Source organism: Sus scrofa, chromosome 17, assembly GCF_000003025.6.
Source record: "Sus scrofa isolate TJ Tabasco breed Duroc chromosome 17, Sscrofa11.1, whole genome shotgun sequence".
Taxonomy (NCBI): Eukaryota; Metazoa; Chordata; class Mammalia; order Artiodactyla; family Suidae; genus Sus; species Sus scrofa.
The window spans coordinates 21,944,831-21,968,474 of NC_010459.5; the positions used below are offsets into that span (position 1 = coordinate 21,944,831).

At 43.1% G+C, this 23,644-nt stretch overlaps 2 protein-coding genes across 4 annotated transcripts in view; one reads left to right on the forward strand and one right to left on the reverse strand.

The window, feature by feature from the left end:
• Positions 3,521 to 23,644, forward strand: part of ISM1 (isthmin 1) — an 88,673-nt gene continuing 68,549 nt past the window's right edge. Inside the window, exon 1 of the mRNA XM_001925000.5 lies at positions 3,521 to 4,070. Coding sequence (XP_001925035.3) covers positions 3,540 to 4,070 — 531 coding nt within the window. The 5' untranslated portion in view covers positions 3,521 to 3,539. The remainder of the gene's footprint in view (positions 4,071 to 23,644) is intronic.
• The window catches only part of TASP1 (taspase 1), a 395,076-nt gene continuing 389,970 nt past the window's right edge, over positions 18,539 to 23,644 (reverse strand). For 2 of the 3 annotated variants that reach the window (XM_021078002.1, XM_021078006.1), the window contains one exon: positions 18,542 to 19,762. In XM_021078002.1, coding sequence (XP_020933661.1) covers positions 19,601 to 19,762 — 162 coding nt within the window. In that variant the 3' untranslated portion in view covers positions 18,542 to 19,600. Of the gene's footprint in view, positions 19,763 to 23,644 lie in introns of all 3 variants that reach the window. The other variant, XM_021078004.1, reaches the window with a different exon arrangement.

Here is a 23,644-nt window from a genome sequence, read left to right on the forward strand (position 1 = left end):
CTGTCCAATGATATTTACCACAGGTATTCTGGATTATTAATTTCTCTTACTTTACCCAAATATTCCACTCAAATAAGCTTATCCAAAAAAACAAACAAACCAACAAACAAAAACACCAACAATAAAATATAAAATCTGTGAGAGAATAGCACAATCAAGAGGCAGAAGAGTTAATATTCATAGGTTGGCTACTTATGGTAGGGACACTCTAAAGAGAATTAATCTATGATGTGGAGTCTATATAAAAACCACATTTGCTACATTCATTAAACAAACACTGATTGTGCAACTACTCCATGCAAAGCATTGTGCCCAGCTCTAGAAATACGACAACAATGAGGCAGCTGTCCCAGTCTTGAGGACTGTGCTTATCAGGAAAGGTTGTACCAGCTGCGTAGCAAACATCCTCAAATCACAGTGGCCTTGACCAACAAAGTTTATATCTCACTGTGCAAGGTTAAATGCAGGTATTCCTGGTCCAACAGCTCTCTTTTGAGCAGTAACTCAGAGATTTTGGCTCCATTTCACCTCACAGTCCTTAAGCCATGTAGAAAAGAAAGAGAGTGTGAGTGGTAGATGACCAAGTAGGATGTTTTATGGCCAGACCTGGAAGTGACAAAGCTCTCCACAGCCCCACCCAGACCCAGTGTTGCTGGAGAATGTTCTCTAGCTATAACACAGAAAGAAGAAAACTGGATCCTGGGGTATGGGTGGTGTGTTCTAGAATGTTATACCACAAAGGTGACCCAAGTCTGGTGAAAAGGCAGACATGCAAACAGACATATACTACCAGGGCATAGTAAAATCAATAATAAAGTACTGTGGGACCAGAAGCAGGCAGGATTTTTTTAAACTTTCATCAGCTATTTGTACGATTTCCTTCCGAAATGTGCTCAAAACAATTTGCTTGGGCCATTAAATGTGTCATTCTTTTTCCACAAAAATTAATCCAGTTTTCCCTAACTCCCCCAAAGCAGTGCACTGCTGGTAGCCTTGTATCTGGCAACATTAGTCACAGAGCATGGAAGTTTATCAGTAGTAGTTATGTGTGCTTAATAGAATAACTCACCTGGAATTTAGATCTCACGGCATGAAAGGATTTTAATAGGACTCATTCATACATTTGTTTAACATGTTATAAAGACTTCTGTCCCCAAAATTCAATTTATGATTTTTACATTTTAAAGAGACTTTGATCTCCAACTCTCCTTTCACAAAGTTACAAGAATTTACACTCACTGTAAAGATTTCTTTCCAACTTTTTTTTTTTTTTTACGTTTTTTTCCCTAGGATTCCAAAATGTTAATTTTAGATGAGAGGAGAGGCAGTAGAGGCTCACATGTGGGGACTGTGTGTGATGGAAATGAGGATACAGCAGCAGTGCCTGGATTCTAATTTAGATCAGCCTGCCTCAGGCAATAGGAAAGTCATTTGTCCCCGTGTGACCACATCACAATCTGGCACAACTGGGGCTTAGAGCCAGCATTAAACTCTCCCTGGATACAGGATTCTAGTTTGCCATCTTAGTTTATACATTCCATTCCTGTTCTGATTCTCCCCCCACCCCTCTTCTAAGTGATTCTAATTAGAAAACACACAGGAGGATCCTTGTGGCATCTCAAAGCCGCTGGGATCCCCTCTTTGATCTCCCATCTGATCAGGGACCATCTATTTGTTTCAAATTCTCCCCCAGCGCTCCAGGTGAAAATTACTGGCATTTTAGAGCCTGAGGATTGCCACAAGATGCCTTGTAGAACCTGCTGACTAAAAGTGTAAAGCAAGCACTCCCTCCAAACAGCTCCCTCTTCCCCCACAAAAACACTTACTGAAAAGGAAAAGGAGTCTCAAATGCTTTATAAAGCTGTCAATTTATGAATAAGATGCTAACGGGGCTTGGGAGTTGAAAGACGCTAACAAAACATCTCTAAAGGGACAGCTAGCTCTCTGCCCCTGACACAAATAAACCCAACCAGCGTAGCATACCTTAACCACCGTCATTTAAATACTGCAAAACGCCGCGGTGATCCGAGGAACTTTCGGAAAGATGAAAGTGTTTTTTTAATCTTAATAGGGCTAAGACTTGGCTGAGGAGCCTTGGGTCAAGACATGAACTCAACTTGGAAGGCGGTTGATTTAAGAATCTTCAGTTTGTAGGGCGGGGCGCTTGTCAGAGAGAAAGGTTTATTGATTTAATTTCAGTCCCCAGGGGAGGGTGGAGAAGATCCATTTCAGGGGACTCCAGATTCCAGGATGCGAGATGGGCTAGGAAATCAGTGAAATGTGTGAGCGCCTAGGCTGTAGGCTCCGCTCGCAGGGAGCAAAGGACTGGGCGGGCACAGGGGAGGAGGGAAGGAGGGAACCGAGTGGGAGGCGGAGGAAGACTGGTATAAAAGGGTTCAGCCAGATTCAAGCGCCCTCCACTCCGAGTCACTTGGAGAAGGCGGGAACCAGGGCAAGACCGAGAAGGCGGGAAACGCGCGGTGCCACTGCAGTGATTTGAGCCCAGCACTGGAGCCGGTTCTCTCTTGCATCCGAGGCGAGGACCCTGTGCCCTCTGCTGGATTCCCTGAGCCCTTCCACTCGCCGGCTGCGGTCTGCAAGGCATGAGAGGCGCGCGGAAGCCGGAGGGTTCAGCGCGGTCATGACGCGCTGGCCCGGGAGCGGCGACTGTGCGACAGCAGCTCCCAAGTCCCCTCCCGGCGCGGCGCCTCCGGGATGAGCCCCCCGACGCGCGACTTTCTGAGCCGAGATTTAGCCCCAGTGCCCCATCTACGTTCTGTGTGCCTGAGCCGCGGGCACCTGGCCCCTGCAGCTTCCTGCCGCGACACCTGCGCGCTGGACCAGACCGACGCCTAGCGAATCGGACTCGCCTCCCTTCCCAGGCTCTATCCGGAGCCACCAGCGCGTGAGCAGCGGTGCTCAGAGAGCAGGCAGCCCACTGTCCGGGAGTGTCAAGACCTTTCTGGAACGACACTCATCTCCCCGCTTATACATACGTACGCCAGCTTCAGGGAGGGGCGCAGACAGACACACCTGGCTGGTCCAGCGCCCTCTCCGTTCTCCATCACAACTCCCAACTTCACTTTGTTAATAAAGGTTTCTAAAGTCGCCCAGGCACCCCCCACCCACCTACAGCCCCGAACCTCAGTGCGCACCGGGTGGCGCGGTGGCGCGCACTTGGCACAGCCGAGCAGGCGGACGCGGACTTCGGAGGGGCGAGCAGGTCACCTCCAAACAGTGACAGACCCGGTGTACCGGGGGCCCCCTTCTGGAGCCGACTCACCCTAGGACTTGGCGGCCGGGCGGCGCGGCCCTTGGCCCGAAGGAGCACAGGGAGGAGGGGAGGTGGCTCGTCGGGTGAGTGGCTCCGGGCGGCAAGGGCGGGGGGAGCCAAGCGTGGAGGTAACTCTGGGCCGCCACTGAAGCCCTCCTCCTCCTTCTCCTCCTCCTCCTCCTTCTCCTCCTCCTCCTCCTCCCTGCGCTCCTCTGGAGGCCGCTCCCGCTCCAGCTGCGGCACCGCGGCCACATCTGGGGCGCCCATGTGCGCTCGGGGGCTCGGCTGCGCCCGCCCCGCCGCCGCCCCCGTCCCCCCTGCCCGCAGGGTGGTCCCCGGCCCGACCCGGGCCCTGGGCAACCCGTCGTCCCCGCCGCCACTGCCGCCGGGGGTTTGCTCCGCAGCCGGCTTGGACGCCCCCGGCCCCGCCGTGGCTCCGCCGTGGTGCGGCGGCGGCGACGGCGGCAGCGGCTCCTGCTCCCCCGGCCCGGCGCGTCCCGCTGCGCCCAGCGCCGGCCCCGCGGGCTCGGGGAGCGGGGCCCCGGCAGGGGCCGAGGCGGGAGCCGCGCTGCCGGGCTCCCGGGCTCCGACTCCTCCTCCCCCGCCGCCGCCGCCGCCGCCCGCCGCGCCGGGTCCTAAAGCCGCGCGTCTCAGGAGGATGGTGCGTCTGGCGGCAGAGCTGCTGCTACTGCTGGGGCTACTGCTGCTCACACTGCACATCACGGTGCTGCGCGGTTCGGGAGCCACAGACGGGCGGGACGCGACCGCGGCCAACGCCAGCCGGACCCAGCTGCAGGTGAGTGCACCGCCGGAGAGGGGCGCGCGTGGCAGCGGGGACCTGGGTGGAGGGGTGCTGAACCAGCACCTGATGGATGCAAGGAGGGTCTCCCCTCCGGCAAAGAGCATCTGTTTTGACAGCAGTTTTGCCTGAGGCACCCTATTTCTGGCAAAGGCCGAGCGTGGTGAGAGCCTGGAGGCTGGACCGGCTTCGAGGTCTGGCACGCGCGCTCCTCCAGATCTGTCATTAAATTCTCAGGTACCTGAGGGTGCGAGGCTCGAAATGGGCAGAGGAAGTGTGGAGTACTTACGAGTTTACTTTGGGGTGCTGCCAGTCTTTGGTTGTCCTTTAGAGGCTGAGTAATGTTACTCTGGGAGGAAGGGAGGGTCGAAGGAGACTTTAACTCGAATAAATCCCCAAACTGGGTTTAGGAGGAAGAACTCTGGTGGATCTGCCCCCTTAGAAAAGAAGATCAAAGGTCATGCAATAATTTTCCAAAGAAGAGAATGGCCAGATATCCCCTGTTCGCCCACGCGGTCCCCGTGTCTCCCTTGTACCTCCCCAGCAGTGCGGAGGGCGCGGAGTCAAGCCACCTGTTGTACTTTGGCCCAGGGTTGCTTTTAAACTTACAGCAACGACTTCTTCCAGCGTTCTGCCCCTAATGAAGGTCGCTTTAGGAATGGGATTCTGATGATCTGTTCAGCTCCAAGGCGGGAGAGGGGGTCACGGCTGTGGAGGGGGTAGTGGGCGTCAGGCGCAAGATGAATTCTGGTTTGCAAATTACGTGTTGCCCAGTTAGGGATTTCCTGCCTCTGTCTTGGAAAGCGCGTTACCTCCAGTCTGTCTGGGGTGTGACAACTGTCAACTTGGGGCATGGGTAGAAGTCAGCAGGGATTTTCCCAGAAAGCAGCTGGAATCCTTTGGCTCCTAAAATCCTCTCCTCAAACCCAGCTCCTCTAAAACTCTATGCTCTCCAGTGTCGTGTGGAGATACGCGTTATTCATTGTTCCTAAAGGTCGTTAAGGTCATTGCTCCTATTAATTCATTTTTTGTATCTTTATATAATTTGTTGCTAAAAAACCCTATTGTTAAAGAGAGAGGAGTTCACATAAATGTTTCCATAGTGCTTGTTGCCATGTGCCAATTTTCAGTGCTTTCAGATTTTGGTTGATTTAATGAGGTACTATACTGTTAATATCTCCCCCTGATAGATGCAAAAGCTGAGGTACAGAGGTTAAGAAACTTGCAAAGTTTACACATTCCAAACCCTTGACTAATTATACCACGTTTTCTCTCTGCCAGGATGTTGTAGACTAAAGCAAGGTGATTCTTAAACACAAATGCAAAACTGGGAATGAAAAAGTATGAACCCCAGAGACTAAAGTTCTTTTAAAATTGGAGTGTTTCTGAAAATGTCCTAGCTTTGTGAGGCCCTCTCATATTCTTCTGTGGGCAAACAGATACAGATTCCTCGGGGGAAACTGAAGACACCCCCAATCTATAGACAGTAGTGACCCACCACTCTAACACTGTAGGAACAGTTCCTAATATCGTCAAGACTTCTGGAAGTCGTATTTTACACATGATGCTTTCTTTCCTCGTGGACTCATGAAAAGCTGTAAAAACGATGTTCTATGGAAAAGTAAATTTGGCAGATTTCTTTATGAGGTGTTTGCCATCATTAGAATAACCTAGGCTTGGCCTTTTCCGTTTGAATGTTAAGGTAATGAGAGAAGCAGCTGGTGGAAGTAGCAACTGCAAAGGGGAAGTGAATTAAATTCTCCAAAGAGCCTTTGGCTGAACAACTGTCCCAAGAGAATAGAAGAAATGAGGGATTTAGAAAGAGTAATGCTGCTAGGAGTAACTTGGGTCCCAAGCAACTGCTAATCTCCTAACTTTCAGCTTATCTTGTAATCGTGTTCAATCCATTCAATGAACTTTTTCAGGCAGAATGATGAGCTTACCAGTTTTAGTTCATAATTTTACTCTCTTTTGTAATTCGTTATTATAAAAGTTTATATTCTTCCTGACTAAAGTTATTTCTGTGGCTTTCTGACTCTCCAAAGTTATTGCAATTCAAATGAAGAGACCTTGTTCCACCAAGGGAGGAGGTCTGCAAAAGTCATTTCTTGGTCTGTCATTTTCAGGCCCCAGGAAGTGCATTCCAAAGTAGCAGGTGGATTTGAAAACAAAACTGTGGGGGAGTTCTCCTTGTGGCTCAGTGATAGCAAACCCAATTGGTATCCATGAGGACACAGTTCGGTCCCTGGCCTCGATCAGTATGTTAAGGACCTGGCATTGCCTGGAGTGGCGGCGTGGGTCACAGGCATGGTTCGGATCTGGCATTGCTCTGGCTGTGATGTAGGCTGACAGCTGCAGCTCCTATTCCACTCCTAGCCTGGGAACTTCCATGTGCTGCAGGTGCAGCCGTTAAAAGAAAATAAATAAATAAATAAATAAATAAATATGCACCATTTGGGATTTGGCATACCAAGGTCACCCAATCAATACAAGAGAAGTAAGAATAACAACAATAGTAGCTAAGACTTGTCAAGTGCCTTTTATGTATCAGGCACTGTTCATAGCATTTTTCATACATTAACTTTTTAGATCCTCACAAAAATCTTGGGAATTAGGCGTAATCATTACCCCTGCGTCAGATGAAAAAGCTAAGGTTGGGTGATTTACTCAGGGATGCACAGCCAGAAACTGCTTAATATGCCGTTGTTATTTTTTAAGTGTAAAAATCTTTGAGGAATATTTGTATTCCAGGTTCTTGATAAAGTCATCATGCTGGCTACAAGAGAGAGGAAGCCTTTTAACAATTTACTTTTTCAAACACATCTTGACAGTCTTATTGTGTCAAATAGTAACATATAGTAACAAATAGTAACTATAGGAGTTCCCCTGTGGTGCAGTGGTTAACCAATCCAACTAGGAACCATGAGGTTGCTGGTTCGATCCCTGCCCTTGCAGTGGGTTAAGGATCCGGCGTTGCTGTGAGCTGTGGTGTGGGTCGCAGACGCGGCTTGGATCCTGCATTGCTGTGGCTCTGGTGTAGGCTGGTGGCTACAGCTCTGATTAGACCCCTAGCCTGGGAACCTCCATATGCCGCAGGAGCAGCCCAAGAAATAGCAAAAAGACAAAAAAAAAAAAAATAGCAAATAGTAACTATACATTATATATATAGATACATATAAACATGATATAACATTTTTTGATAGTTTCAACATATTAGGCAATATGTTTTTTGACTCCATATGTGACTGTCCCTATATGTCCCAGTATGCTGTTATGAGTTGATAGTAAAATGCTTTGAACATGCTATTTCTATTGGTTATGTGGCTCATAAAAATAATGATGTTAGTCTTTGTACTGTTTTAGGTATTTTTAAATATCTAATAAGAAATTTTACAGTTGTCTGCAACAGCTGTGTATAACTGCACAGACTAAACAACTTTTATCACTTTTGAATGAAATCTTATCTCCTCATTGAAATAAATTTGTCTCATCTTGATCACATACTCAGATTAGTTCTCCTATATATATATATATATATATATATATATATATGTATACATGTGTGTGTGTGTGTATATATATATGTGTGTGTGTGTGTGTGTGTGTGTGTGTGTGTGTGTGTATGTGTGTGTGTGTGTGTGTATTTTTTTTTTTTTGGCCACACCCGAGACATATGGAAATTCCCAAGCCAGGGATCACATCTGAGCAGCAGCTTCAATGAAGCTGTGGCAATGCCAGATTGAATCTCCACCTGGGCTGGGCCAGAGATGGAACTTAAGCCTCCACAGCCACCCTATCTGCTGCAGTCAGATCCTTAACCCACTGCACCACATTGGGAACTCCTCATATGTCTTTAATTGATAATAGTAAGAAAACAAATATATACAATAAAAGCAGCCTGAAAGACAGAACTTTCCAGAATATGGAATCCACAGGAAACAGCAATAATAATATGATCTCTTTCACTTAAAATTCAAATAAATACCTCTGTACTAAATCTGAGTTTCAGAATCATGAATTTCTACAGATTTTATGTAGTACAGCTAGAACTCATTAAAACAGTGAAATTTAAGGAAGTGTTAGAAATCATTGAAGTCATTTTTGCAATAACATTAAAGTAAACCAAACTGTAATGTAACTAAATGTCTTTGTTCTCTAATTCCTAGCTAATCTTCATCAGTATTTTCCCCTTCATCCCTCTACTTACCTTCAATAAAACTGCTTAGCTTCCTGTACTCACTGTTTCAGATTAAGAGTTTATCTGAGCTATTAATAGCAGACATTTGTTTATTTGTATTTAATGCAGGTAGATTTATTTACAATGACCCAATGGATTTGTATTTAATGCAGGTAAATTTATTTATTTGTATTTAATGCAGGTAAATTTATTTACAATGACCCAATGGATATATAGTACTTATATACATATCCCTTTCACAGATGAGGAAATTGAGGCCTGGAGAGATTTGAGTAACTTGCTCCAGGTTGCACAGCCATGGTGGGCAGGGTCAGGATTCAAACCCAGGTAGGCTGAAGTTCTTGTTCCAATTCATCAATAAGACTCCCAGCTTTGATTCAGGTCAATAGCCATTGTGTTTCCGATTTCATGACTTGCCTTGCCCATTTTCTAGACAGGCTCTTTGTTCTTATCTCAGGAATTCTTTATAAATTATGAATAAATGTCCTACATAGCTATTGTTACATAACAAACCATGCCTAAACACAACAGCTTAAAACAATCACATTTTATTTGCTCATAAGTTTGTGTGTCAGCAGTTTGCTCTGGGCTCAGCTTGTCTTCTTCCTTGACTGGGGTTATTTATGTGGCTAAAGCCTTCTATTGGCTTGACATGGCTAAATGGTCTAAGAGGACCTCCCTCATATGTTTGATGGTTGGTCACCTATGCTCTCTCTTCATCCTCAAGGAAATTATCCTACATGTCTTTACATGGTGCAATCAGAGCAGCAAGAGAGTAAAAGCAGAAATTGCAAGACTTCTTGATGAACTTGTACAATTTTAGTCACATTCTATTGGCCAAACCAAGCACTGGGTCAGCTCAGATTCTAGGCGAACAGAATCTCTCTGTTTCTCTCCATGGGGGGAACATGCAGAGTAACATTGCCAAGAAGCATGTGTACAGGGATAGGAGGAGTCATGATGGCCATCTTTGCAAAATAGCTGCCATATTGACCTTTAATCTCAAGGATTTTGCAAATATTGAACCAATCTTTCACTCATCTTTTAATATTGTTTATGCTGCTTTGGGCCATGCAAAAAATTTCCATTCTAAATGCAGTGAACTTTGAGTCATTTCCCTTATGACTTCTGGTTTTCTTGCCTTACTTGACAGAGTGTTCCTCAAATAAAGACTGTCAAAATCTTTAAATATATTTTGTTCTAACAGTTGCATAGAGTTGTTGTTGTTGTTGTTGTTGCTTAGAACTACAGTCAACTTTTGAAGTAATTTGTGGGTTTAATGTGAAGATAAAGGTATAATTTTGGTTTCTCAATCCAAAAATTTATATGGAACCACAAAAGACCCAGAATGGTCAAAGCAATTCTGAAGAACAAAAACCAAGCAGGAGGCATAACTCTCTCAGAGTTCAGGCAATATTACAAAGTCACAGTCATCAAGACAGTGTGGTACTGGTACCAAAACAGACATACAGACCAAGGGAACAGAATAGAGAACCCAGAAATAAACCCAGACACCTATAGTCAATTAATCTTTGACAAAGGAGGCAAGAACATAAAATGGGAAAAAGACAGTCTTTTCAGCAAGCATTGCTGGGAAACCTGGACAGCTGCATGCAAATCAATGAAACTAGAACACACCCTCACACCATGCATGAAAATAAACTCAAAATGGCTGAAAGACTTAAATATAAGACAAGACACCATCAAACTCCTAAAAGAGAACATAGGCAAAACATTCTCTGACATCAACCTTACAAATGTTTTCTCAGGTCAGTCTCCCAAAGAAACATAAATAAGAGCAAAAATAAACCAATGGGACCTAATTAAACTGACAAGTTTTTGCACAGCAAAGGAAACCAAAAAGAAAACAAAAAGACAACTTGCAGAATGGGAGACAATAGTTTCAAATGATACAACTGACAAAGGCTTAATCTCTAAAATATACAGACAACTTATACAACTCAACAGCAAAAAAGCCAACAACCCAATGGAAAAATGGCAAAAGACCTGAATAGACTGTTCTCCAAGGAAGATATACAGATGGCCAACAAGCACATGAAAAATATGCTCAACATCCCTGATTATTAGAGAAATGCAAATCAAAACATCCATGAGATACCACCTCACACCAGTCAGAATGGCTCCCATTAACACATCCACAAGTAAATGCTGGAGGGGTTGTGGAGAAAAGGGAACCCTCCTGCACTCTTGGTGGGAATGTAAGCTCGTAGAACCACTATGGAGATCAGTATGGAGGCACCTTAGAAATCTATACATAGAACTACCATATGACCCAGCAATCGCACTCTTGGGCATATATCCAGACAAAACTTTCCTTAAAAAAGACACATGCACCCACATGTTCATGGCAGCACTGTTCACAATAGCCAAGACATGGAAACAACCCAAGTGTCCATGACAGATGATTGGATTAGGAAGATGTGGTATATATACACAATGGAATACTACTCAGCCATAAAAAAGAATGACATAATGCCATTTGCAGCAACATGGATGGAATTAGAGACTCTCATCCCGAGTGAAGTAAGTCAGAAAGAGAAAGACAAATACCGTATGATATCACTTATATCTGGAATCTGACATAAGGCACAAATGAACATTTCCACAGAAAAGAAAATCAAGGACTTGCCAAATAGACTTATGGTTGCCAAGGGGGAGGGGGAGGGAGTGAGTTGGTTGGGAAACTTGGGGTTAATAGATACAAACTATTGCCTTTGGAATGGGTTAGCAATGAGATCCTGCTGTGTAGCACTGGGAACTACGTCTAGTCACTTATGATGGAGCATGATAATGTGTGAAAATAGAATGTGTACATGTATGTGTAACTGGGTCACCATGTTGTACAGTAGAAAAAAAATTGTGTTGGGGAAATAACTACTTAAAAAATAATAATAAATTAAATGGGAGCAGAGGAAAACAATTTTGGTTTTTGTTCAAGTGAATAGCCACTTAGTCCTATATTTGTTAAAACTCCATTCTATAGTCATTGATACAAAATACCGCATTTATCACATACTAAAATTTTCACATGTTAGTCTATTTATTGATCTTCATTTTTCTATCTATGTACAAACACCACACTGTTTTATTTCATGTTGCTTCATGGTGTGTTTTAATAGGGCAAATATCCTTTCATTAAATATTTTCCTTAGAGATTCTTATAAAATGTCTTCTTTCAAACATATTTTAGAGTCATTTTTAGATTTCAAACAGATTTTAGAGCCAATTTTATAAATTCATTGAGCTTTTAATGGGAATTGTTCTCATTCAGAACCTGGTTTAGGCATCTCTATTTCTTGAGTGAAGTGTTATAGTTTTTTCATCTTTAATGTTTCTTTTGACCAGTTATTTCCTATATTTGATTGCTGTTGGGAATTTTCTGTTTTATTTTCTGTTATATTCTCCAATTTGTCAGTTTCGTAATCTAGGAAAGATATACTTAGTAATACATGCTTACAGTTTTCTTGGTATGTGCATGACAGCTAGCAGTATTTCTTTCAGTAGTGATGTTATTATAATGTCATGGCATGAATAGAAAATCCTTTCTTTTTTTTCAGTTTAACACTTTAAGTAATAAGATTTATCTGTTTCTTTTTTTTTTTTTTTTTTTTTTTTGTCTTTTTGCCATTTCTTTGGGCCGCTCCTGTGGCATATGGAGGTTCCCAGGCTAGGGGTCGAATCGGAGCTGTAGCCACCAGCCTACGCCAGAGCCACAGCAACGCGGGATCTGAGACTTGTCTGCAACCTACACCACAGCTCACGGCAATGCCGGATCCTTAACCCACTGAGCAAGGGCAGGGACCGAACCAGCAACCTCATGGTTCCTAGTCGGATTCGTTAACCACTGCGCCACGACAGGAACTCCAGATTTATCTGTTTCTTAAGAGATTGTTAGAATTCATTCATACCTCTTGAGCTTGGTACCTCTTTGGTTGAGATCTCTGATTAATATTCCAGGTTATTACATAGTCAATAGCCTATTTAGATACTATAACTTTTCTATAATTATTTTTGATAATTTATGTTTTCTTAGAGAATCATACATTTTACTGGATTCTGACTTCATTGGTATAAAGTTTATATGTAATACAAGTGTATTTAACAAACAGTTCATGACTGCATATTTCTATGATGTACAGTCTTCTATCTCTTTATAAGAACTATCAAATCAGAGTTCTCATCATGGATCAGCATTTAACAAACCCGACTAGTATCCATGATGACTCGGTTCAATCCCTGGCCTAGATCAGTGGGTTAAGGATCCAGCATTGCCTTGTGGTGTAGGTCACAGACACAGCTTGGATCCAGCATTGTTGTGGCTGTGGTGTAGGCCAGCAACTAGATGTGGCCATAAAAAGACCAAAAAAAAAAAAAAAAAAAAAAAAAAAAGAACTATCAAATCAAGATAGATAATTACATTATGAAAATCCTTCAATTCTTGATTCATTTATTGTTTACTTATCTGCTAATTTCTCAAATAGTTTAATTGCATTCTACTGTTTCTCCTTATTATCCTATTAATTTTTGCTTTACTTTTTTAGAATCCATGGTATTAGGACATGAGATGTCTGTTTTGGTTGCTGTATTTTTATCAAGGTGAAATTCCTTACATATCTTTTTATTGACATTTGTCTTGAATAATTTTTTTGTTTGATGTTAATATTACATCTCCTGCTTACTTTTTTTCTTTTGCCATTCTTTGGGTGTCTTTTTCCAACCTTTATTTTCAAACTTCCTCTGCCTTTTTTCTTTAAATATCTTTCTTATTAATAACCAGTAGCGAAATTTTTCCATGTAATAAATCAATGAATATAACACATTTATGTTGATTGTGATTACTAATAGATTTGAAGATATTTTTCAATTTTATTTGTTTTTAAATTTCAAATTTTTTTCATTTTTGCCTTCCATATTCCAATTTATGTGTGACCTTTGACAAGAGAATTAGCCTATCTCTAAATTTTCTCATCTGTTAGTATATACATGTATAATAACTATTTCCGAGTGTTGTAGTAAGAATCAAAACACAGAATGCATGTAAGTTCCCCATGAGCTTAAACATTTAATGAGTATTTAAATATTATTTACTTTGGTCACTTTTTCATCATATTTGGAAAATGTTCTACTTCTCTTACTCTTAACAGTATGACAGATTTAAACTTACATTTTTCCATCAATACTGAGAATCGGTATTTTCCCCAAACAAGATCTAAACTTTCCCCAAACAAGAGTCTAACATGCTTCTTCTCTCTCTTGTCTGTCTCTCAGATTTTATCCACATTATCTGCTAAGTTATTTTTTTTCTGTTTCTTTTTTTTCTTTCTTCTGTTACTCTTTTTCATTATAGCTATCTTAGGAATTATTTCCTAGCAGACGTATTCTCTCAATAATTATTTAGACGTAACTATAAGATTTCTTTCTTTCTTTGCTGCTACTTCTTTAATATCATATTATCATCTTTTATTTTGTTGGAATATATTCTCAAAAAGTTTTTTTTTTCTGAAACTTCTAATCAAAGAGTATACTGTCTGAGATCCTGAATTTTTAACCTTATCTTTATTTGCTTTTCACACTTAAATGCTAATTTGGCAGTTGGCCGTGTTATGTTTTCCCTTTTATTTTGAAGATATAATTCAATTTTTGTTTACACCATCTCATGTTTCAGTGAAAACCTGATGCTATTTCTTTGTAGATGATTTAAAAAAAAACTGAAAGCTTTTAGGATTTTTTCTTTATTTATAATTTAATTAGCTTATGTTTAGATTCAGGGCTTTAGTTGTTAGTCCTGTTCAGCACTTGATGGACCCTTTCAATCTGAATGTTCAAGTCTGTCTTTAGCTTGAGAAAATTTCTTAGGTAATTTCTTTGCTTATTTCCAATATCTGTACTCTCCTTCAAGACCTATTGGAGTTTGAAACTAATATAGAGATTTCAAGATTGATCAGTCATCCATGTCTCTTAATTTTTTCTTATATTTTTATCTCTTCGCATTTTTCTAATGTATTTTATGTCTCAGCTTAATCTTCCAACTTTTGCCATCCCAGTTCTAGCTCTTTCACTCTATCAGTTTTGGGTCCTCACTCTTTTCACTCAGTGTCTATGGCTTCTTCTCTTCTTTCCTCTTCCCTTCTCTCCCCTTCTCCTCCTCTCTTCCTTCTCTTTTTTTCTCTCTCTTTGCATTTTTAAAAGTTATTTTTTTCGTCTTTTTGCCTTTTTCTAGGGCTGCTCCCGCGGCATATGGAGGTTCCCGGGCTAGGGGTCTAATCGGAGCCGTAGCCACCAGCCTAGGCCAGAGCCACAGCAACATGGTATCCCAGCTGTGTCTGTGACCTACACCACAGCTCAAGGCAATGCCAGATCCTTAACCCACTGAGCAAGGCCAGGGATCAAACCCCTAAACTCGTGCTTCCTAGTCGGATTCATTAACTAGGAACTCCTAAAAGTTTTTTTTAAATGATGAATAACTTTCAATAAAATGAATGCGTCTTAAAGATTCAGCTCCACTTTTGACCATTATATATGCCTATGTAGCCACCATCAAAATTAGAATACAGAACATCTCCATCATCCCAGAAAGTCTTCTAATGCACCTTTGTAGGCAGTTCACTCCTCCCACAGGCAACCAATGTCTGACTCTTATCACCATGGATTACTTTGCCTCTTCTGGATCTTCATGTGGACGGAATCATAGTGTACACGTGGAGGGAGAGACTTCTTTTGCTTAACGTAATGTTGTTGACATTCATCTCTGTTGCTGTGCGCATCAGTAGGTTTATAGTCTTTGTTTCTGAGTCGTATTCCATTGCATGACAATGCCGTAGTTTATTTATCCATTCCTCCACTGATGGACATTTTGGTTGCTTCCAGAGCTTTGACTATTATAAATAAGATCATGTTAACTCTCTTGCACAAGCTGTTCTGTGGGCATAGGTTTTCATTTTTTATGAGTAAATACCTGCTAGTGAAACTGACACAGCCTCTGTTTTTGATATTATGGGAATTCCTCTAAGAAACTCATTTTTTGGGGTAATATTTCACTTTCTCAGCTCTGTAATGTTTCACTTGCGGTTGGTTACCATTTGTGTCATAGCTAAAGAAATCATCCCCTCTCAGCTCTCTACTTCTGTGGGGGGTTATTTTTTCATTTCATCTCCCTTTTTAGTAGATATGGAGAGGTAAAAGAAGTGAATTAAAATTCTCAGTCTGCCATCTTGAACTGAAAAACTATAATTTTATTTCTTTCTCTCTTCTTGGTCGGGGAGACGCATTCACAACGTTCCCTGGCCAGGGATCGAACCCATGCCACAGCAATAACCATAGCCATAGCAGTGACAATGCCAGATCCTTAACTGGCTGAGCCACTGGGGAAATCCTATAACTTTATTAATTTTATCTTCCTACATAAAAACAGAAAGAAACTTCTATTATTTGTGCAGTCCTTCATTCATTCTTTTCCAGCCATATTCTAAAAGGCATTGATCTTTGAGGTTTGGAAACACCCTCAGAAGTCGTGGGAACTATCCATTCAGTAAAGAAGAATCTATTGTGGTTTTAAAGCCTCTAAAGGCAAGAATCCCACAACCAAATTCTATATGTCATACAGGTATTTTTTTTAACAACCTTCAATGACAAAGTTTTTTCTTTGATGTGTCCTTTAAATCTTTTATACAACATCTTTATTTCATGTTTGCTTTTTTCTTCCCACTATTCACTACCTTTTCAAGAAACAGCTCATGAAGGACTTGATAATTATTACTTAATAGTTCCCCTGTCTTCTCCAGATTTGATTAAGTTTTTTAACTTGTCTTCATTGATCTTATTTTACAATATGTTAATGGTTTCTGTGATCCTATTATTTCTCTCCTGTCTTCTGAGAACATCTTTCTTCTGCAATCCTTGGCTCAATATTTTATGATTTATAACGAAAAGGATGGTGGTGAAGCTCCTTCTTCAGTGACACCTAAGGGTGTCTCTCTATCTGTACTCATCTTCCCCATGACAGAAAATTATTTAGGGAATGGGGAAAGGGTGTCAGTTTGATTTTCAGGATAGTATGCAATGAGGTTGAATAAATAGGATGGTATTAAAAAAAAGTAGGGGAGTATGGTATTAAAAAAAAGTCTCATTTCACATTTTTATTAAATTTTGTCTGTACTCCTCTTCCATGAGAACTTCATATGAAGACTTGAACACAACATATATAAGGCTTAATTTCTTTCTTTCTGTCATATATCAGTCCGAAGGTTGGATGAAGTGCAACGCTAATAAAATAAAGCCATCATGCCAGTGCCCAGTGTTCCCCTTGGGACAGAGGAATTTCTGCCCACTGTGGTCACTGACTTGAAAATGTGCCCCTATGGCTCTTTCCCCTCTCCCATCAGAGCTCCCTGGAGGCATCTCCCAAGTGTACCACTTGCTCTTTGTCCCAGAGTTGCTCTGGGAGAATCCAAATGAATGAAGTACTACTTAAATGTTAGCCACAGGAACACTGGCTATTACTTGAGGCAGTGATAGCACAGGAAAGGCGCTTCGCAGAATTCCCATGGGGCACCTGCTGCTTCTTGTTGTCATCAAAGACCTGAAATCTGTTAGCTTCAGAAAGGGATGTGCTGTGGCAGTAATAGAATCAGGATATGCCATGCCCTCTCAGAGCAGTGAGCAATTCCAAACTTGTAGGAATGGGAAAGGTCAGACAAGGCCTATGAGTCCCTGATGTTTAGAGAGATGACTGTTGTTTTTCTCCCAGGAGCCTCATCCCATGCTTGTTTGCTATTTTAGGTGGGAGGATGAACAGCAATGAGGAGTCTTCAGTGGTGTGTGGGATTGTCTTCTAATGCTCGGAAAAGGCAGAGGCCAGGGTGCCTTGATAAATGTAGCTTTGCATCAACTCTCCAGGCACAGACCAGCATGTGTCACTGAAAAGTTGTTTTTGTAAACTGAGTAGAAGTAAAAACAGTAGGTTAACTACTCCTTCTTCCTGTTGACCTGACCCATGTACATTTTAGTAAACCGAGTCATCTCACGTAGAGCACCGTCTGTGGCTGACATACTTCCATCAAAGAGCAACACCCCTGAGTCAGTGCTGCAGGGCCAGTGGGACGGGAGAATTTCATCTTCAAGTTTAGGGCTCTGGGCTGCCAGACTCACAGTTTGGTACACCCAGATGTGTAACAGAAGTGACCTGGCAAAGGAAGGTCAACTGTGAATTCAAGAGGCTGCTTCCTCTTGGACACCTCATCTCTATTTTTAAAAATAACAAAGTGTGGCTAGAATCTATGTGAAGGATGCAGGAAGGCTGGAAATGATGTCACAGGCCACCCAGGTGTTACCTTACTCCCACGGGCATCCAGAGAGAGTATTCATGCCAAAGCCAATGAAACAAATAAAAAAAGAGGCCTTGGCTTCCAGCCACCTCTTGGAGATAGGCATGGGGAGACAATGAGGGGGAACGTGGCAGTTATGTTATTACATTTTAAAGTACAGCTTTATTGAGGGTAATTGACATACGATGAACGGCGCATCTTTAAAGTGAACAATCTGAAGAGTTAACACCTGCGAAACCGTTGCCACCATCAAGATGATGAATGAATCTACCATCTTCAAAAGATTCCTTGTGCTCCTTATGGATTCCTCCATCATTCTCCAGAAATCTCCACCACTGACCTGCCTTCTGTCACTAGGAATCAGTTCTTGCATTTCCTAGAGTTTTTATATAAGTAGAATCATACAGCATGTACAGTGAGCGCCTTTGCTCACCATTATGATTTTGAGATTCATCCATGTTGTTTGGTACATAAGAGTTTGATCCTTTTATTACCTGTTAGTATTCCATCATATGCATATAAATTATGCTTATTCATTCATCCACTGAAGTACATTTAGGTCATTTCCAACTTGGGCCTATTAAAAGAAAGATGCTGTGACCATTTGGGTAGATCATTTCTCTTGTGTGAATACTTAGAATGTCTGGGTCATATGGTAGGTGTACGTTTTGCTTATTAAAAAATGGTTGCAATCTTTTAAAGACACTCACATAACATGTTTAGGATCTCCAGGACACTGTTAAAAACTTCAGAGACTTTAGGGGTTCCTGTTGTGGCTCAGCAGTTAATGAATCTGACTAGCATCCATGAGGACGCAGGTTTGTTCCTGGCCTTGCTCAGTAGGTTAAGGATCCAGTATTGCCGTGAGCTGTGGTGTAGGTTGCAGATGTGGCTCAGATCCCGCATTGCTGTGGCTGTGGCCTAGGCCAGCAGCTACAGCTCTGATTCAACCCCTAGCCTGGAAACCTCCATATTGCCATGGGTGTAGCCCTAAAAATCAAAAAAAGAAAACTTCAGAGAATGTAGAAATTGAGTCTCAGGTTGATATCTTCCTATAGCTAATACATAGGTGTATAACCTATAATATATTGTGAAAAACTGAAGGAAAGGGAGAAGACACTGTTTCCTTGGAAAGGATTCTCCTATTTTTCCAGGATTCCCAAAGTACAAAATCTCACAGGGTTCAATTTCCAGGTGATTGCGGTGCTGGTGGTAGTGCAAGGAAAGTTAGTTGCTGAACAAGAACTGGTTAGAAAAGTCTCTCAGCAGAACACTCAGCTTCTTCCACAAGCTGCTTTCTCACGTCCCCTTCATCTTCTTGTCCCCATGACCTGCCTGACTGGAAATTAAGAAAACCAGAAATAGATTTTGTATCTCCTGCCTGGGGACTCAATTACCTTGTGACTTGGAAATCTGGTATTGGTTATGAGTCCAAAATAAATTGGAAGCCAGGTTTATTGCTGGGAGCCTTTTGCTTCCAGGAAAGGCAAAAATTATAAAAGGGAGCTCTCATTAGGTGTTTCTAAAACTTAGCCCAGGAAATAGGCTGAGGAAATGTTAACATGAGCTGACCCCCGGCCACGAAGAGAGTGATGATTATTAGAGACCCATAGAAGACTCTTACTGGAGGGCAAGGTCTGTCCTTCCCTTACACATAGTGGGGCCCATCCACTGCCACAAGTTCACCAGGTGCAGTCGTGACCCGCAGGTGCAGGTAAGAAGCTCAGGATGACCTCTCCACACTTGCACCTAGGTGGTTGTCCTTGGAACATAAGCAGCAGCATCTCCTGGGAGATGAAAATAAGAATATCAGGTCCCACCTAGAATAATTGAATCAGGACCTACAGTTGCATAAAAGTCCCAGGGGCGTCCTACACCTGTTACAGTTTAAGAAGCACCAGTCAAGGGATGCATGCTTTTCTTGCAAATTGCAAGTCCCCAAAAAGCGCTCAATACAGGTCAGGTATTACTTAGCTTTTGCCCAATTATGCTTCATGAAACACTACCCTCAAACGCAGTGGCCTGAAACAATAGTCTGTGTTCTCACGATCCTGGGTCTGTGGATGGCTGGGGTTTAGTAGATCTAGGCAGGCTGGGGTCCAAGCTGAGGTTTGGATCTGGGTTTCTTCCATGAATCTTCCAGACTTCTGCAACCAGAATAACAAAAAGGCAGAATGAACCTGACGGAAGAGCACACTCCAGCCTTTGCTGGGGTCACACCTGTTAGCCTCCTAGCAGCCAAAACTAGTCACAAGGTCCACAAGGCATGGACTTTGGATTTGTTTCAATTCCACTTCTGCTTAGTACTTGTGTGCCCTTAGGCAAAAGTCTCACGTTTTTCTGTGCTTCTACATCCTGTTGAGTACAGTGGGATAATAAAAGTTTTATCCTGTAGGTGCATAGGAACTGTTTAACACATGGATGCTGGTATTACAGAGCAGTGTGACCTTGGGCCAGTCACTACAATGCTCTGCATTTTCCTTAGCATTTTTCTTATCTAAAAATAGACATCCTAGCACTGGGTTCCCATTGTGGCTCAGTGAGTTAAGAACCTGACAGAGTGTCTGTGAGGATGTAGGTTCCATCCCTGGCCTCGCTCAGTGGGTTAAGGATCCAGCATTACTGCAAGCTGTAGTGGAGTCCTGCAGCTACAGCTCTGATTCAACCCCTTGCCCAGTACTTCTGTCTGCCACAGGTTCAGCTGTAAGATAGATAGATAGATGGATAGATAGATAGATAGATAGATAGATATCCTAGTGGGGTAATTCTAGTGATTTTTGAGCTTCATCTTCAAACCTGGTGATAATGATGGTGATGGTGATAGAAAAGCCAAGCTTGAGCACTTCTCCTGTGCCAGGCACTGCTGCAAGGCCTTTATTATGTATTTGCACCTTTAATTCTCATAATAGGCCAGTGAAGAGTCCCTCCGTTTTGCAGCTGAAAAAACTGAGACAGAGCAATGTCAGGAAATGCAGGTTTAACGTCTGACTGTTCTAAACACCTCTTGTGGAGAAAAATGTGTGACAGAACAGAAACAGTCTCGGCTGGCTCTGTGTGCTGACACACAGTCTGCCTCACTCCCATCAGAGATGCTTCTTAAAAAGTTGTCCCCTGGCTTCTACTGTCATGTGGGAGAAGGAAAGGAAAGAGCAGGGGCTGCTAGAGAGAAGAGACTGGGAAAGAGCCGGCCTCCTGGTTAAATAGAGGCCCCCTCCCCACCCCACGCACCTTGCAGCCACGGGATGCTGGATGGGGTAGAGGTGATAAGCATTTCCAGGGGGACCCAGCTGTTACCTAAGGCTGTGTTGTGGAGCCGCCCAGCCTGGCTCTGGGCTGGAGTTGGGCCGAGGGGAAGGGTGGAGCCTAAAGGAAACTAGACCCAGCAAGGCCAGGTTTGCTCTGTCAGCCTTAGGTTCCACCAAATGTTGTTTCTGAGTCAAGACACACACACACACATCCATCTCTTTCCATCTTCCTTCTGAATGGTCTCTCCTGTGCAGTTTCACTGCTTAGAAACCGTGTGTTCCATGAGGAGGGATGGAACTGTGCCTGCAAATATGTTATTCATCACTCGTAGAGCTTTAACACTCGAAGCCTGCAACCACTTTCCCTGAAGAAGGGGCACCCTTTCCCGCCTTCCTTTCCCAGACCTAACAAGAGAAACAGGACACGCTTTCGGACAGGGGTTTCTCTAGCTCTCCCTATATTCTGCTTTCTAATTACAGCTGCTGGCCAGAAGTGTCTTCCTTGTGACAAACCAGATTCTCCCTTTCCTCAGTATGTCACAAAGTCCGTTTCCTCAAGGACTGCTGAGGAATACACTGGGAATGCACACACTGGGAATGAGCAAACGACAACTACACACAGCATGTACAACTTCACAAATGCAGTGTTGAGTGGAAAAAGCCAGTCCCAAAAGAGTACATGCAGGAAAACTCTGTGTATGTTAAATAATCAGGAAAAGCTAATCTATGCTGTGGGAAGAGAGGACACTGGTTACCTTTGTGGAGGAAGTAAACAGAATGGAGCCCAGAGGGCCTTCTTAGGTGTTGGTAATATTCTGTTTCTTGATCTGAGTATTGGTTACATTGATGTGTTCAGTTTGTGAAATCTCACTGAGCTGTAGAGTTAGCTATGCATTTTTCTGTGTGTATGTCATACTTCAATGAGAAATACAGTAAAGACTGCAGCAGGCAGGGTAGACAGTGCAGAAGAGATGGCCATTTTTCACCAGGAAAGGCAACCTGCAGCCTGTAGCCCACTTCCTGTGCTCCCTGATGCGTGCTACCCCGCAGACTGATCTCCAAATTTCAATGAGCATGGACCAGTTTCAGTGTTAGGGGAATCTTCCTCTGCCTCCATGGCCCAGTGCTATTGTTGTGACATCAAAGACCAACTGCTGGCTAAGATACAGTCCATATGAAAAGAGTGACCAGCAAATTTACTGCTTGACTTCATTCCCTTTAAATGGAGCTGGCCCCATGGTCCTCTTTCAAAGCTCAACTGTGGACATATATCTTCTTTATAGGACACTGTGTACAATAAAGAGAAGCAATAACTTAAAATTTTTTTAAAAGAATACCTTTGAGAACGCCAGAGGCTGGGCATTCCAACACTGTGGTTACATGTGCCCACATACACCCAAAAGTCTAGCCATTGGTCTGATGGCCTTCTATTCAACATGACTCTTTTGACTAATTGAGTTATATGATTATGCCCCAACCCTTTCCCTAGGCTCTGCAAAGTCTTGGGAAAGTCCTTCTGGAGAGGCGATCTCTTTCCAGCCCGAGGGCCACCTCGCTGAGGTCGGGCAAAATGGCAAAGTTCATATGCCATTACTCATTAACTTCTTTGAACTTATCCTTCTTGGAGTCCTTAAGGACTGAGACCAAACTAAGCTCCCGGATCAGTTCTCTGCAGTCCCCCAACGTCCACACAAACAGCACGTCTTTCCTTAGCCCTGGTGTGGAAATCTCGGGGAAGTTATTAGCATGTACAGATGCTAGAACTGGGTGAAGAGGGAACAGAGTTGTTTAAATGACTACCAGAAAATGTAGCTCCCTTTTCCCTTTCGAAGAGGGAAAATAGTTCTAAAGCACACAAGTAAAATTCCTTATAACATAAAGGATGTCTTTGGCTTGACTTGGAGTCTTTCTCCAGGTGGTCCAAACTGAACAATCCAGAATGATTCTTTTACTACTTGACACTTATGACAGCAGCATGGTCAAATCCTCCTGGCCAGGAGCTTCCACTTCTGTTTAATCCATTATTCTTGAGACGTTCTGCCCACCATGCTTTGCTGGGCAAAGGCAAACTACTGAGCAGAAACTTCACCTTCCCCTCTGCTCCCTGGCACATTCACTAGGCCACACCAACCATGGGAAGCAGCTGCGATTTTCCTGCTGTGATTCTGATGGAGGCCACACACTTGATTCAAAAGACACCTAGGAAATGAGATAAATCTCACCTAGAAGTGAGACTAGGCATCTCCTGGAAGAAACTGGAAATATTTGGAGAGGCTGTGGAATTCCACGTAGCATGACCATGATGTTGAACTACAGGTGGAAGGGAAGATAGCCAGGCTCATCGGAAAGCACCTGTGGCAGACAGCTTTTCTGCTCCAGCTCCTGCCCACTGCCCTCGCTGCCCTGAAGCACCATCCACGGGGGCCCTATGTCCCACAGTGCTTCTGTCACTGCCTATTCCCTGCCCAGCGCTAGGCTCTGGAATAACCCAAAGTGAATCTCAACATCCTTGGCCCTGAACTTGGTCTTAAATGGGGAAAGGAAGGAGTAAGAGGAGGGAAGTGGGCCTGACCAGACCCGGCCAACTCAAATGACAGAATGATATGGGCCCCAAGTAAGGCGAGACAGATGTGTGGACCACGGGGCTGGGAAGAGCCCCGTTCCCAACTTTCTAACATGACCAAGGAATGGGGATGTGAACGCAGGGGAAAATGGAGACAGAATCACAGCCTCAGAGAGCTACCCTTTAATTAAAGAGGCCATGTCTCTTCTGTGGGCCTCTGA